Here is a 15,549-nt window from a genome sequence, read left to right as displayed (position 1 = left end):
TTAGCTTTAACAACAAAATTTAATAGAATAATTTTAGGGTAGCATGATTTTTTAAAATGGCCGCTAGTTACTAGAGTAGTGGAGTGAAGCATCATGGTAGAGTGAAATGAGTATTCGGAGGACATGAGTTCAAATCCCAGTCCTGCCATTTCTTATGACCTCAGAGGTCCCTTCCAACCCCAAATGGATGATCCTTTGGTTGTGTTGATTAGTCACTTTGGAGGGGCCCAGTAGACATGTTCAGCTTGGTCAAGAAGGCAGGATGAGCAGTAATGAGGTAATTGAGCTTGATGTCGGGAAAAAACTTTCTAACCATTAAGGCTGTCCATGAGTGTAATGGGGCTTCTTGGAGAGGTCATCGAGTAGAGGCTGGAGGCTGGATGTGTTGGACCAGATGGCTTCTTCAGTGCCTTCCCATGTGAGATCCTGTCATCACTCTACTCCTTCTGAGTGATGGTACCAGAAGAGTAAAAGACCTGGCGGCCCAATGCACAGGTTAGGTGAGTGCCCCCATCTCTCTCGAAAATTTTTAGCTCATGTGCAAATGAGCCACCTAATATCTTCATTTTTCCTTTCAATTTTTACTCACTCTAGAGCAATAATAACCCCTGGTCTCCAAAGCTTATTTTAATGATCCTTTAGCTCTTTCTTTGCTTATCAAGTATGTCCCCTTGCTTGGTGAATACTTGAGTAAAAAATACTGGTATTAAAAAAGAAAAGAAAAGAAAAGAAAAGAATAGCCCAAGCAAAGCTTCCTAAAATAAACCATTTATTGAGAGAGAGAAAAAAATTTTCCTTAATTAGCTCTTGCATAACAAATCTGAAGCTGGACCCCTCCCCCCCCCCCCCAAAAAAAGGATAAAGGTTCACAGTCAGTGCACTCAAACAGGATATTACAAAACAAGGTCTGGCACGCCTGGTAACACGACAACTTTTTTTGAGCCTAGAAAAGGTCAAAAATACTATGTATTAATATGACAGTTCTCCATCAGGTGAGGGACGGAGCAGACAAAGAAGGAAATGGTCCATGTACAGTAGTAACGGCACTCTTTCACACTCTGCAGACACGGTCGCACATGAGCATCACGTGCCACGTAAAACAGACGGGAGCAGCAGGAGGAGTGACGCTCGTCACCTGTGCAGTCTTCAGTCACGGTAGGTTAAAAACATTTGTACTGTTTCTCAACACAGTCTTCATGTAAATATTACATACAGTAGTGATTAAGAGAATCTGTCCGAGTACACACACTACCAGGTCACATACTGAATCGCTTCATTCCTCATCTGTGCAAACTGTGAAGAGGGAGGAAGAGAGAAGGGATTGAAGAGGTGGCATCTGGGGAACATCACTAGTTCTTGCAGAAAAGTCAGTGTCACTAAGCAGTACTGGCAACAGTAATTCTATGTTTTCATAATCCCAGGTCACTAGAAATCACTTATATTTTCTAGCAAAGGAAAATAAAATCTTTGAACATAAGCCTTAGTTTTTGTATCCTTGCTGCCAAATGAAGTTCAAACCTGAATATCACTCAAGTACATACATGTGACTAATGTGGATTGATGATGAGTTCTGAACTCACATTGAAGTATTTTGGAAATGGCAGCAAATAATATTACAGCTTATGAAAGTTTTGTTCAGTGCCTGGATATCTTTAGCATTCATTCTCGTTCCTCTCCCAAATCACCACCACAATCTGCCAAACCTTGACAAACGAATGATCGAGGAGCTGGCTAGCCGTCCATCTCATCTTTGGATCACTTTCGAGGCAGTGTGAAAGGAAATCCTTCCCTTCAGGGCTTATCCTTTCAGGGATGGGTGGCTTGTGTCCCATTCCGACCTTATACATGATCTGAAAGTTGTGCTCGTACTCATGCCAAGGCCTCTGAAAAAAGAAAATTCCATTTTTAGGCAACCCTCTCACTGAAACATTCAGCTGTATTTTCTAGGATATTTGATTGGTTAGCTAAAGTTCCTATATTAATCATGTCAGTAGCTTTTACTATAGATTTCCTATTATTCTATTGAAATCACATTTTTTAGGCAACAGGACTGTAATGTAGACATAGAAAAACAATTAGTAATATATCAAATCACACTGCTCTCTTATCAGGTTACTTATCCTGCTACTTGGATTTTTAAGCAAATCACCCCCAAATACTATTAATGTAAATCTTTTTATTTATGATATGGGCCACTAAAAAAAGCACTGTAATTATAAAAGATTATTTTGGCAACTCAAAAAAAAGACTAAATAAGTGTGGTAAGTAACTGTTTCAAACTGGGTAAAATGCAGACAGGTAAGAGGTGACAGTTTTCCCATCAAGTCCCTGTACATTTGGTTCCCTGAAAAATAATTTAACACTAATTTTAACTACAATCTGTAATTCTTCAGTAATAATCATAATAGCTAACATTGATAGGGGCTTACTTATGTGCCAGGCACTGTGCTAAATGCTGTACAATTATTCTCTCATTGGATCCTCACAACAACTCTGGGAGGCAGGTGCAATTATCATTCCCATTTTACAGGTGAGGGAGCTGAGGCAGAGGTTAAGTGACTTGCTCAGGGTCACACAGCTTGTGTTAGGTTGATGACAGTTACCACAGGAGAGAAGGGGCCATGGGTGAAAGATGTTTTATGTTAAAATTCTTATCAGACAACAAAACTATGACTTATTTCCAATAATATCCCAGGTGTCAAGATACGATCACATATGCGACTGACATGATATGATTTGGTGTTTGAGTGCTTGTTACTGACATCACAATTCTTACTACCCTTTGAGGTAGGTAGTGTAGACATTTTAAATTTACAGACAAGGAAACTGAGAGGCACATGAGTTATGGAAACGAGAACATGCCTCAGAGCTTCACTTGGAATACTTTGACTCTAGATGGAGTTAAGCTTTCTCTCTAATGGGCTGTGGAATGAAGAGCATCTCATTAAAAGGAGGCAGGGCTGTTTTCTCTGTGGCCATTCTTAGTACTGGATCAGGATTGAAACTTAAATTTCCTAGGAAGCTGGTGCTTTGCAGGCTTGAAGGCATTCACCCTGCAGGGTGAGTGAACACACCTCAGTGGAGGCTGCCACCATGACAAAATTAATGCTGTATACTTACTTTATCTTCCTTATGATTATAACCTAGAACTGTCTCAATTTACTCCCAAAGCAAGCCAGCACCACTGGATCTGCCCGAGTCCTGCCCCAGAATCTGAGTTTACTATAAACTATTGTGTTATCTAAACTCAACTGGGCCCTCACTGCTGAAAGCAATTCTTTTATTCCAATTACTCCTTAATTGATTCCCTAATTTCCCCATAGTAGCTCTTCCAAACATACTCTTTTCTCTTTAAGCTTCCCAAACTACTTCTCATTCTCCTCACCTTCTCAGCACAAGACCTCACTTTAGATTTTACTGAGAACATAGGTTATTTATTCACCACTGATCAACTTCTGTTACCCTGCCAACTCATAACTGCTTAATTCCATTCTTTCCTCCTTTCCTCTCTGATGAAGAGAGGAACATTTTCCTTCCTAAGGCCCATTCCTTTACTTGTACCCTTGGCCCTATCCTCTTCAATGTCCTCAAGTAGACTGCCCCCACCAGACACAAATATGTCTGTACAATTTGACGGCTTTTTCTCTTCTTTTCATTCTTTTCCTAGCTGCCTAAATGTTCCTCAGTTTCCTGACTTTAATCATCATCCATATCCTGCTCCCTAACTTGGAGGTGTACCAAGAGGCTCTGTCTTGGGCTTCCTGACCACATCAGCTTCCATGGGTTCAAAGATCATCTCTACATAAATTAAGATCTATTTTTATCTATCTAGATATCGACAGATGTTTTTATCTATATAGATATACCTTCAGCTTTAGTCTCTCTCCTAAGTTCCAGTCTCATACACCTCAACAGACTCCAAATCAGTTTCCCTGGGTGAAATTTCTTTTCTATTCAGCTGCCAAAGCAATAGTCCTAGAACATGAACCTGACCTATTACTACCCTGCTCAATAAATTGCAATGGCTCCCTATTAAAGAACCAAATTTTAAGTCTTTTGTTATTTTCAACTGGCTATCCTGCAGGGACCTCAAAACTCAATCTTTCCCCCCCCAAATTTTTAGAAACTCTCATTGCTTCTAAGGGTGCCCCCACAATTCCAGTCATCCAAGTGTACAGTCTCGGTACTTGTTGCCATCCACAAATCCAATCAATGATCAGATCTTGTCCCTTCTATAATCTACTCCCCCAAAGCTACTACTACAGCGCAGGCCCAGCCTTTTCCAGCTTTATCGCTCATTACTCTACTCCACAAAATCTATGATCTGCCCTATTAACCATTTTTGCTGCTCCTCACATAACACTCCTTCTCATTCCCTCATGCCCAGAAGCCCTTGTTTCCTTCAAGGTTCACAGGAAGCACCACTTTGTGCATGAAGCTTACCCTGGCCTCTCATCTGCTTGGGCCTTCATAGCCAAGGCTCCCTGGCATCTGCTTTCTCTATATGTACATATGTGAGAGACAAGGACTAGTTTTGTTTCTGTCCCGGTACAGTTCCTGGTGCACAGTACCACTAAGTGCTTGATAAAGCACACTACCAAAATATTTCCTTAGAAGCCACTTCACTTAATTTTGCTGTACTTGATGCTGCTCACTTGTGATGCCTGACAAAACTGGAACCCAAAGGAGGGAGGCACAAAAGGTAAAATTAACTTCCCTTCATCCAAAGGAAATATGTGGTCCTGTATATGTAAGCTATCAACGATGAGCCAGCAAAATTATTTATATCAGTTTTAGGTAGGTGAGAGACTAAAATAAGAGCAAACATTACTGACACAATCAATCTCTTCTCTCTCTTACTTGCCTTTCCATGATATAGATTAAGGGGACATACTCATGTATACGTCTAGCAGGAAATGGGACTTAATTAGTAACAAATATGACCACCAATGAGTCAGTACAGACACCGTGCTTACCTTACCAGTAACCATTTCTATCACAACACAACCCAGACTCCAGATGTCTGCTGCACGCCCGTGTCCTTCTCCTTTCGCTCGAGTAATGACTTCGGGGGCCATGTATGCTTTAAAACAAGGTGCACATGATCTAAATGTATGGAAAGCTCAAAGGAGATCACAGCTCAGCCATGACAGCACAGGTATCAAACTGGCTACAGCAGAGGGCAGTCTTCATGATTCTCAGCCCAGCCCCTTCTCCCCCAGGCCAAGGTGTCTCTTTTTAAAGTATGTAACTTTACACTTACCTAAGCTATTCAGATTTTTTAAAACCCTCAAATATCTGTATAATAAGGGAAATATGAAAAAGGGAAGGAAGGTTATGGCTGCAAGTAAAAATCTGAAAGTGAAGACATGCACATTAAATATTAACTCATTTGTTAGTAGAGATTGTGTTCATTTCTGCTTGGCACATAGTAGGACTAAATATTCTGACTATATTGATTGACGACAGGATGCTGTAAGTGATAAGAAGATGGGGGAGTCTGCACCTGTGATTTCAACTCTCCCAAGACAAGTGAGCATCTTCTCTGAAACATATAGGCTTAGAGAGTCATTTAGAACACAGAGAGGCTAATAACTTGCCTGAGGTCACACATTTAATGCATGTCAGACACAGGACTTGAAACTAAGGCTTCTTGGTTTCAAGGTCAGCTCTCTATGCGCTATGCTATTTCTTTAACTGACTAAACTATGCATTTATAATTAGTTTTCATTTTTCAAAAATTAAATCAGAATTTAAAGGTGATTTTTTTTTTTTGGTTGCAGGGCAATGAGGGTTGAGTGACTTGCCCAAGGTCACACAGCTAGTAAGTGTCAAGTGTCTGAGGCCGGATTTGAACTCAGGTCCTCCTGAATCCTCCTGAATCCCCAAAGGTGAAATTTTTTTTGAATGGAATGTATAAAGGAGTTGTTCCTATTAAAGTATAAATATTATTAAGCAGTTGAGTTTTGCTACTGTTTTGCTTCCAAACCACAAGAATTCTCACTTGTGCCCAAGTCCCAGCTTAGTATGGGAAAGAGACAGAAGATCCAGTTGCTACTCTACATGTGAGAAGGGACAGAGAGACCTGGCTGGTAAAGTGGCAGTAAAAGGAATCTTGTAATAAAATGGTCATAGCAACTTACAATTCATGATAGATAGATAAAGCAGGGTATGTTCCCTAATATTCCCTAAAACTGAAGAGGATTTTAACAAGCTGAGAGAAAAGGCAGGTCTAATATTCTGATCTCCTGGAAGCTGATCAAAGAGAAAGTGGGTGCTCTCAAGAAAGCCTGACAATGAAAGGAAAAGGAAGGTACATATCTGAGATTATGACTGTGATTCAGGAAAACAATTTAAAAATATGTAAAAGACAAGAGCAACCAAGGACAAATGCAAAAGAGCGGCAGGAAGGCTGAAGGAAGGCTGAAGCCTGAAACGAAATGAGGCTGCCTTTTCATGTGTTAAAAACCATATGGGGGCAGCTAGGTGGCGCAGTGGATAGAGCACCGGCCCCGGGAGTCAGGAGTACCTGAGTTCAAATCCAGCCTCAGATACTTAACACTTACTAGCTGTGTGACCCTGGGCAAGTCACTTAACCCCAATTGCCTCACTAAAAAAAAAACCAAAAGAACAAGAAAAAACCCCATATGGCTCCAAAGAATTATTTCCAAGGGTAAAGAGCTTAGTGAATGGTTACTGGTAATTTTTTAAAACTAGTGGAGAACTGGGGAGAGCTAGGTGGCACAGTGGATAAAGCCCCAGCCCTGAATTCAGGAGGACCTGAGTTCAAATCCAGCCTCAAATACTTGACACTTACTAGTTGTGTGACCCTGGGCAAGTCACTTAACCCTCACTGCCTTCCAAACAAACAAATAAAGAAAGAAATCCTACAAAGTAGCAATTTCCAAGTCACTGAGATGTGGCAGTTTGTGAAAGACCTGGAAGCTTTAGTAATAGGCTGTGACAGAATAACCATGGAAGCTAACGAGGCCATAGGCTGCATTAATCACGTGTGGTACTGAGATTAAAGAAGGCAATGGTCCCCACTGAATTCTCCTGCTCAGGCCAAACATGAAACACTATGTTGAGTTTGGAGAATCACATTTTAGAATGTCTGGAGTGTATCTAGTGACATGAGAAAAATAGTGTGAAAAGAATGGAAACTACAGCACAGAAGCGTGGATGAAAAGAAATAGTACTTTCGGACTGAGGAAAGAACACTGAGTGGGGAACCACTGATATTTTCAGAAAAGAAGGGTCACTTTAGTCCTATGAGGCACAACTAGAACTAGTAGGCAGGAGTTGAGGGGAGGCAGCTTTTCATTCAGTATAAGGAAGAATGTCCCAACAATCAGAGCTATTCAGAAATAGCTGCTTTAGAAGACGGAGGGTTTCCTGTCACTGGGGGAATTCAAGCAGAGCACCAAAGACCCCCATAGAGGGAATAAGTGCTGCAGGTAGAGATTGGATGAGATGAGCACTAAGGTCATGTAACTTGATGACCACTGCTTACCTGCTGTCCCTAGGGTACTGTTCACTTCTCCAGGCATGGTTTGTGCGTTATTTTTTAACTTGACCGAGCACCCGAAATCCCCCAGTTTAATTAGGCCGGATGAGGTAAGGAAGATATTGGCTCCTGAAAAAGAACCAATAATAGATAGATTACTACTACTATTAATTTATATTGCTTACATATACCATGTAGAATTATTAGCCAGTTCAAGATTTCACAAGCAACTACCAGTCAAGGAATTGCACTTCTCTATCTCTGTGAAGCAGTAGACTGTCTACCATATAAACTATAAGCAACACATAAAAGACCACTCTGTTATTAAAGGTAAAAGTCATGTCATGATTATCCAAATATTCTCGAGGCTACTTTGGTAGCCTTTTATCATCTTAGGTCAGATGCCCACTACAAAGGTTCAAGTGTTTTGACCCTTCCCAAGGCCATGGTGCCAATGACCCTGCCACAGGATTCACAGAACATCCACAGATGGTGGCAGTTGTCAGGATTGGAGAGGAGGCTGCTGCTGGACTTGCTTTAGAGCAGGACTGAAAAGAGCATTCCTCCTGTCAATAATAGATGTGCAAAGCACCCCCCCTTCCATTCACTCTGAGTCTACCTTCTGCATGCCCACTCACAGACCTTCTGTCTCTCCCCTCAGAATGTCAGCTCTTTGAAGGCAGGGGCTGTTTCTGCTTTTTCTTTGTATACCCAGCACTTAACGCAGTGCCCGACACACAATAAGGATGTACTGATTGACTGACATTCTGTTTTCTATGTTAGGTCAATGACTGAAGCAATTACAGGTCTTATTTTTCTTATCAGAAGTGAACAAAATGTTTTTCTCAAAATGAGACATACCAGCATTGAATAGTACCGTTCCAGCACTTTAAAGTCTAAAAATAAGGCTGTACTACACTGATTAAATGTATACTTCAATCCATCAGCAAACACTAATGAGGGGCTTCCTAGGTTCCAAGGCCCTTGCTAAATGCTGGGGATACAAAGAAAGACAAAAGAGAGTCCCTATCCTCAAGGAGTAGATAGTCAAATATGGGGTATTTGTGAAGGGGGAAATCTGAAATAATGACGAAACAAAGGTTCAAGCTTTTGAGCGTATCGATTTAGTAAGCAATTCATGCCACTTCAGATTGGCAATGGACCCTAAATATTTTTATGTATTAAAAGAAAACAATGAACAGGATATAAACCAGGATACATGATTAAGTAATCTGATTTCTAATTGGAGGAAAGATTAGGAACTTTCCAAGTTGGGAGGTGGGGATCAAACAAGTGCAATTCTAAGACACATGTGTTGCTTGAGATAAAGAATTGCAATCATCAACCTTTGGATATGACTGAGTTTCTACTCACCATATTATCTAGGTCTGTAGTTAAGGGTCTCTAAGAAACAGGTAAAAGTGGCACAGCTTCCCAGCCATTCAGGGCTAGGTCCAAATGATGCAATAAGTTTTCCCATAAGACAGAAATTGGGCTAGATCTAGAATGGAGAGTCAGTGTGGCTCACTTCAATCCCCAAAATTCCCTCATTAGACATATACCAAACTAATTATGATACAATTTATAATATAGTAAGTAATACATAGGAGAGGTCCAAAAATAGTTGACATTCCAAGCAAAGTGGTTAACCTCACACATAACTTAGGTATATAGGGTAAAGCTTCATAGAAAAACTGGAGCCAGGACAGAGCCTTGAGAAAAAGTAATGATCTAAATAGGCAGAATATGGGGGAATGCTATGAGATATGGTCAGCGAAGTGGTGCAGGGGATAGAGTACCAGGCACAGGCCTCTATCAGTCAGGAAGATTACTCTTTATGAATTCAAATTTGGCCTCAGACACAATCTGGGTGGATCCAGGGCAAGTCACTTAACCCTGTTTGCCTAAGTTCCTCATCAGTAAAATGAGCCTGAGATGGAAATGACAAAGCCACTCCATTAGCTCTGCTAAGAAAACCCCAAAACAAGTTCAAGAAGTGTTAGACACAACTGAAACGACTGGACAACAACAAATTCTAGAGATGGAAAGTTCATGCAAATACACAGATATAGAGGATGAGACAGGATATACGGACCACCAGTTGTCCAGCTTGGTTATAATTATGATGCTTGAAGTGTGGACTAGAAACAGAGACTGTGGTTATACTTTGAAAGGAGTTTATGTATTTGGATCATCAGAGGTGTGATCACAAGACCTGGTAAGTGACCAAATATGATAGGCAGATAAAAGGTAAAAGATTGCACTGAACCCCTATTATTTAATATTGTTCTAGAAATGTTAGCTTTAGCAATCAGAGAAGAGAAGGGAATTAAAGGAATTAGAATAGGCAAGGAGGAAACGAAATTATCACTCTTTGCAGATGATATGATGGTATACTTAAGGAATCCTAGAGAATCAACTCAAAAATTACTTGAAACAATTAACAACTTTAGCAAAGTAGCAGGATATAAAATAAATCCACATAAATCATCAGCATTTCTATACATGACCAACAAAGTCCAGCAGCAAGAGATAGAAAGAGAAATTCCATTTAAAGTAACGGTAGATAATATAAAATACTTGGGAGTCTACTTGCCAAGACAAACCCAGGAACTCTATGAACACAACTACCAAACACTCTTCACACAAATCAAATCAGATCTAAATAATTGGAAAGATATCAATTGCTCATGGATAGGCAGAGCTAATATAGTAAAAATGACAATACTGCCTAAATTAATTTACTTATTCAGTGCCATACCAATCAGACTACTTAAAAATTATTTTATACAGCTAGAAAAAATAATAACAAAATTCATCTGGAAAAACAAAAAATCAAGAATATCCGGGGAAATAATGAAAAAAAATTCACAGGAAGGTGGGTTAGCGGTACCAAACCTGGAGCTTTACTATAAAGCGGCAGTCATCAAAACTATCCGGTACTGGCTAAAAAATAGAGTGGTAGATCAATGGAATAGGCTAGGCTCAGGAAATGCAGTAGTAAATGACACTAGTAATGTAGTGTTTGATAAACCCAAAGACTCCAGCTTCTGGAATAGGAACTCAGTATTTGACAAAAAACTGCTGGGAAAACTGGAAGATAGTATGGCAGAAATTAGGCATAGACCAACATCTTACACCTTATACTAAAATAAGGTCAAAATGGATACATGATTTAGACATAAGAGGTGATACCATAGGTAAATTAGGAGAGAAAGGAATAGTGTACCTATCAGATATTTGGAAAGGAAAACAGTTTTTGACCAAACAAGAGATAGAGTATATTATAAAATGCAAAATGGATGATTTTGATTATATTAAATTAAAAAATTTTTGTACAAACAGAAGCAATGCATCCAAAATTGGAAGGGAGGCAGAAAGCTGGGAAACAATTTTTGAGGCCAGTGCTTCTGATAAAGGCCTCATCTCTAAAATATATAGGGAATTAAATCAAATTTATAAGAATCCAAGTCATTCCCCAATTGAGAAATGGTCAAAGGATATGAACAGGCAGTTTTCTGATGAAGAAACCAAAGCTATCTATTCCCATATGGAAAAATGCTCTAAATCCCTAATGATTAGAGAGATGCAAATTAAAACAACTCTGAGGTACCACCTGACACCTATCAGATTGGCTAAAATGACAAAAAAGGAAGATAATAAATGTTGGAGAGGCTGTGGGAAAATTGGAACACTAATGCATTGTTGGTGGAGCTGTGAGCTGATCCAACCATTCTGGAGAGCAATTTGGAATTATGCCCAAAGGGCGATAAAGCTGTGCATACCCTTTGACCCAGCAATCCCACTTTTAAGTCTTTTGCCCAAAGAAATCATGGAAGGGGGAAAGGGACCCACATGTACAAAAATATTTATAGCTGCTCTTTACGTGGTAGCAAGGAATTGGAAGTTGAGGGGGTGCCCATCAATTGGGGAATGGCTGGACAAGTTGTGGTATATGAATACAATGGAATACTATTGTGCTGTAAGAAATGATGAGCAGGAAGAGTTCAGAGAAACCTGGAGGGTCTTACGTGAGCTGATGATGAGTGAGATGAGCAGAACCAGAAGAACATTGTACACAGTATCATCAACATTGAGTGTTGACCTACTGTGATGGACTATATTCTGCTCACCAATGCAATGGCACAGAAGAGTTCCAGGGAACTCATGATAGAAGAGGATCTCCAAATGTTGGTTTTTTTTTTTCTTTCTATTTTGAGGTTTTGCATCACTGCTCTGATTCTTTCTCTTGTAACAGGATTAATGCAGAAATAGGATTAATGTTATTATGTGTATATATATATGTGTGTGTGTGTGTGTATATATATATATCTATATGTATATGTATAGAGATATATAGATATAACCTATATCAGATTACCTGCTGTCTAGGGGAGGGGAGAGGGAGGGGTGGGAGGGAGAAAAATCTGAAATTGTAAAGCATGTATAAACAAAAGTTGAGAACTATCTTTACATGTAATGGAAAAAATAAAATACCTCATACATTTAAAAAAAAAAAAGATTGCACTGAGCTTCAGTGACTGGGAGAACCATGGTATCAATAAGGATAAATACAAGAACAGATCTGGGGAATGAGATGATGAGTTTGGTTTTGCATATTAAATTTGAAGTGATAGTAGGACATCTATAAAAATCCATTAGCAGGGAAAAAGAATGAAGGATATTAGTAGATAGTTTATAACTAGAGTGCTGATAAGGAAGAAAAGGAGAGGGCAAAGTGTCTAAGAAGTTAGTGTCCTGGTATATGTGAACATGCTGGAAAATCATCAACCAACCTAGATTTAAAGATCTGATATTCAAAATATAGGATTCAATTATATAAGAATGACAGCTATTCAAAAGATAGGAACAGTTCTAAAACCAAGAAATCCAAGCAATCAATAGCCACATATGAAATGATGCTCAAAATCACTAATTAGGAAAATACAAATTAAAAGAACCATGAGGCTCTACGTTATAACTACAGAAAGCAAAGATTTCAAAAAAGGAAAATGACCATTGCTGGGGGGGAGCATAGGAGGATAAGCACATTAATTCACAACTCCATCAACAGTATATTAATCAAATCTAGCAAAGTTTGGAACTGTACCATCAAACTCACTAAAACATGCACACTCTTTAATACCACTACTATGCCTACACTCCCCAAGAGATCAAAGAAAAAGGAAAAGAACCCTACATAAAAAAACAATTTATAGCAGTGATTTCTGTTGTAGCAAAGAACTAAAAATGTTCTCAACTGAAGAATGGTGGAAGACTTAGTAACAACACTGTACAGGAGAATTATTTTTTGCATTGACCAGATTTCTTGACTGACCTGAACCCCAGAGGATTTATGATTAACTACACTACCCACTTCTTGTGAGAGCCAGGATGACACATACATTTCTGGGCATGGCAAATAGGCGGCGTTGTTTCTGCTTGACTATGAGTACTTTTCATATGAATTGTGGCTTTGTTTTTCTCATTTTAAATGGAAGGATGGGCAGGGGGGGGGGGTGGCGCTTTGAGGGGAGATAAACTAGTGATAGTAAGTTACTGAGTCATTTTTAAAAATGCACAGGATGTAGGAGAAGGAAATGCAAATAAACAAGATAGCTTTCAAAGTAACATTTTAATTAATTTATCATATACTTTTTTAGGGGTGGGTGGGTCAATGGGGGTTAAGTGACTTGCCCAGAGTCACACAGCTAGTAAGTGTCAAGTGTCTGAGGCTGGATTTGAACTCAGGTACTCCTGAATCCAAGGCCGGTGCTTTATCCACTGTGCCACCTAGCTGCCCTCTATCACATACTTTTAAAAAACAAGTTCTGTATAACAGATTAACAATGCTCTTTGTTCCATTTTATTGATGAAAATGTTCATTTCTGTGGGGTAAGGGGTGTTTGTTAAGGATAGAATAAAAAAATTAAAAATATGTACAGGCAATAGAAGTATAAGTAACTGAAGATGAATTACATGAATGACACAGTCCTGCAGTTAACCTATATGAGAAGCATGAGGAAGATGAAAGAAGATGTTAATAGATGGAGGAGGCAGAACTACTCAAGATTCTTATATTCTGTTTTTGCCACAAAGGAGAATAATCTTCATAATGGGAAGGAAAATAAAGGGATTAAAACCCTGACATATGAGATAAGAGAAACCCTATCCTAAAATGAGATCAAGACAACAGGGATAAACATCCCAAAGGTAGTTAAAGAGGTGGTGTCTGAACCCTGTGTCAGGGTCTGAGATCTCTGAACACCACCACCACCCCCACCCCCCCCCCCCCCCCACCACCACCACCCCCACCCCCCCCCCCCACCCCCCCCCCCACCACCACCCCCACCACCACCACCACCAAGGAGAATAGAAGATTCCCTTGTAGGGGAATTCATATTGTAGAGATTTAAAAAAACCCAAATATTGCATTCTTCTAATTTTTGGATGACAAGAATGATTTGAATGTTTTTTAATGTAAAACATTACCATGAAAGAAATCAAGTGAAAAATAGTATGGTTCAGTCTGTGTTCAAAATCAATATCAGTTCTTCTTTGGAGGTGAATAGTATGTTTCATCATTGGTCCTTTGGGATTGTCCTGGATCACTGTATTGCTAAGAATAGTTGAGACCTTCACAGTTCTCCATCAAACAATATTGCTGTCACTATGGACAATGTTTTCTTGGTTCTGGTCACTTCACTATACATCAATTCATACAAATCTTTCCAGGCCTTTCTGAAATCATCCTCCTTGTCATTTCTTATAGCATAATAATATTCCATTACAATAATATACCACAGCTTGTTTAACCAATCCCCATTGATGGGCATCTTTTTTATTTTCAATATTTTCCTTTTTTGTTATGTTTGCCACTCTGATAGATGTGAGGTGATATCTCAGTTGTTTTAATTTGCATTTCTCTGATCAATAGTGATCTAGAGCATTTTTTTCATATGATTATAGATGTGATTTCTTTGTTTGAAAACTGCCTGTTCATGTCCTTTGGCCATTTATCAATTAGGGAATGACTTGGTTTTTATTTTTTATAAATTTGACTCAGTTCTCTATATATTTGAGAAATGAGGCCTTTATCAGAGATACTTGTTTCAAAAATTCTTTCCCAGTTTTCTGCTTCCTTTATAATCTTAAAAACTTTTAAATTTTATATAAACTATCTTTTACATTTTTTTTTTGCTCTCTATATCTTCTCTGGTCCTAAATTCTTCCCTTGTCCATAAATCTAACAGATAAAACTATTCCACACTCTCTTAATTTGCTTATACTATCATCCTTTATGTGTAAATCGTGTACCCATTTTGATCTTATTTTAGTATACAGTGTGAAATGTTGGTATATACCTAGTTTCTGTCATACTGTTTTCCAGTTTTCCTAGAAGTTTTTGTCAAATAATGAGTTTTTGTTCCAAAAACTTGGATCTTTGGGCTCATCATATACTATATTACTATAGTCATTTACTATACATAATCTGGACCTATTCTATTCCACTGATCTACCTCTCTCTTTCTTAGCCAGTACCAGATTGTTTTGATTATTACCACTTCATAATACAGTTTGAGATCTAGTACTGCTAGATCACTTTCTTTCATACTTTTTTTTCATTGATTCCCTTGATATCCTTGAGCTTTTGTTTTTCCAGATGAATTTTGTTATTATTTTGATTTTAATTTCTTACAAAATTAACATTATTAAAAGGATTTTTTGGAGCATTTTCCAAGAGAAGTGGTGATCACAAAAGGCTAGCACTGGGTTGGTCAAGAACAATTATGATAGATGATCTTCTTTTATCACAATTTTGTTATTTGTAGTAACTTAACAGTTACTGATAGTAACAAATCAGGGAATACTGAAGATGTAATCTACCTGATTCCAGCAGAAACATTGTAAACAAGTAGAGATGTAAACCACAAAAGAGCTGTGGATTTAGAAATGCCTGCATTTCAAGATGCAGTGGCTGATGATAGCCTGAATGGTATGAATATCCTAGGGATTTGTCTTTGACTCTTGACATTTTCACC

General features: G+C 38.8%; 1 protein-coding gene across 6 annotated transcripts in view; it reads right to left on the bottom strand.

Moving 5' to 3' along the window:
- MAP3K4 (mitogen-activated protein kinase kinase kinase 4) overlaps positions 1 to 15,549 on the bottom strand; it is a 155,623-nt gene continuing 140,074 nt past the window's right edge. For all 6 annotated transcript variants that reach the window (XM_044003012.1, XM_044003014.1, XM_044003015.1 and 3 more), the window contains 4 exons: positions 7,514 to 7,636; positions 4,977 to 5,083; positions 1,703 to 1,883; positions 1 to 1,293 (listed from right to left, as the gene is read on the bottom strand). In XM_044003012.1, the coding sequence (XP_043858947.1) occupies positions 1,274 to 1,293; positions 1,703 to 1,883; positions 4,977 to 5,083; positions 7,514 to 7,636 (431 nt within the window). In that variant the 3' untranslated portion in view covers positions 1 to 1,273. The remainder of the gene's footprint in view (positions 1,294 to 1,702; positions 1,884 to 4,976; positions 5,084 to 7,513; positions 7,637 to 15,549) is intronic.

The sequence above is a fragment of the Dromiciops gliroides genome, chromosome 4, assembly GCF_019393635.1.
Source record: "Dromiciops gliroides isolate mDroGli1 chromosome 4, mDroGli1.pri, whole genome shotgun sequence".
NCBI lineage: Eukaryota > Metazoa > Chordata > Mammalia > Microbiotheria > Microbiotheriidae > Dromiciops > Dromiciops gliroides.
The sequence above is the reverse complement of the archived record's forward strand: the minus strand, read 5'-3'. Positions and strand labels throughout refer to the sequence as shown.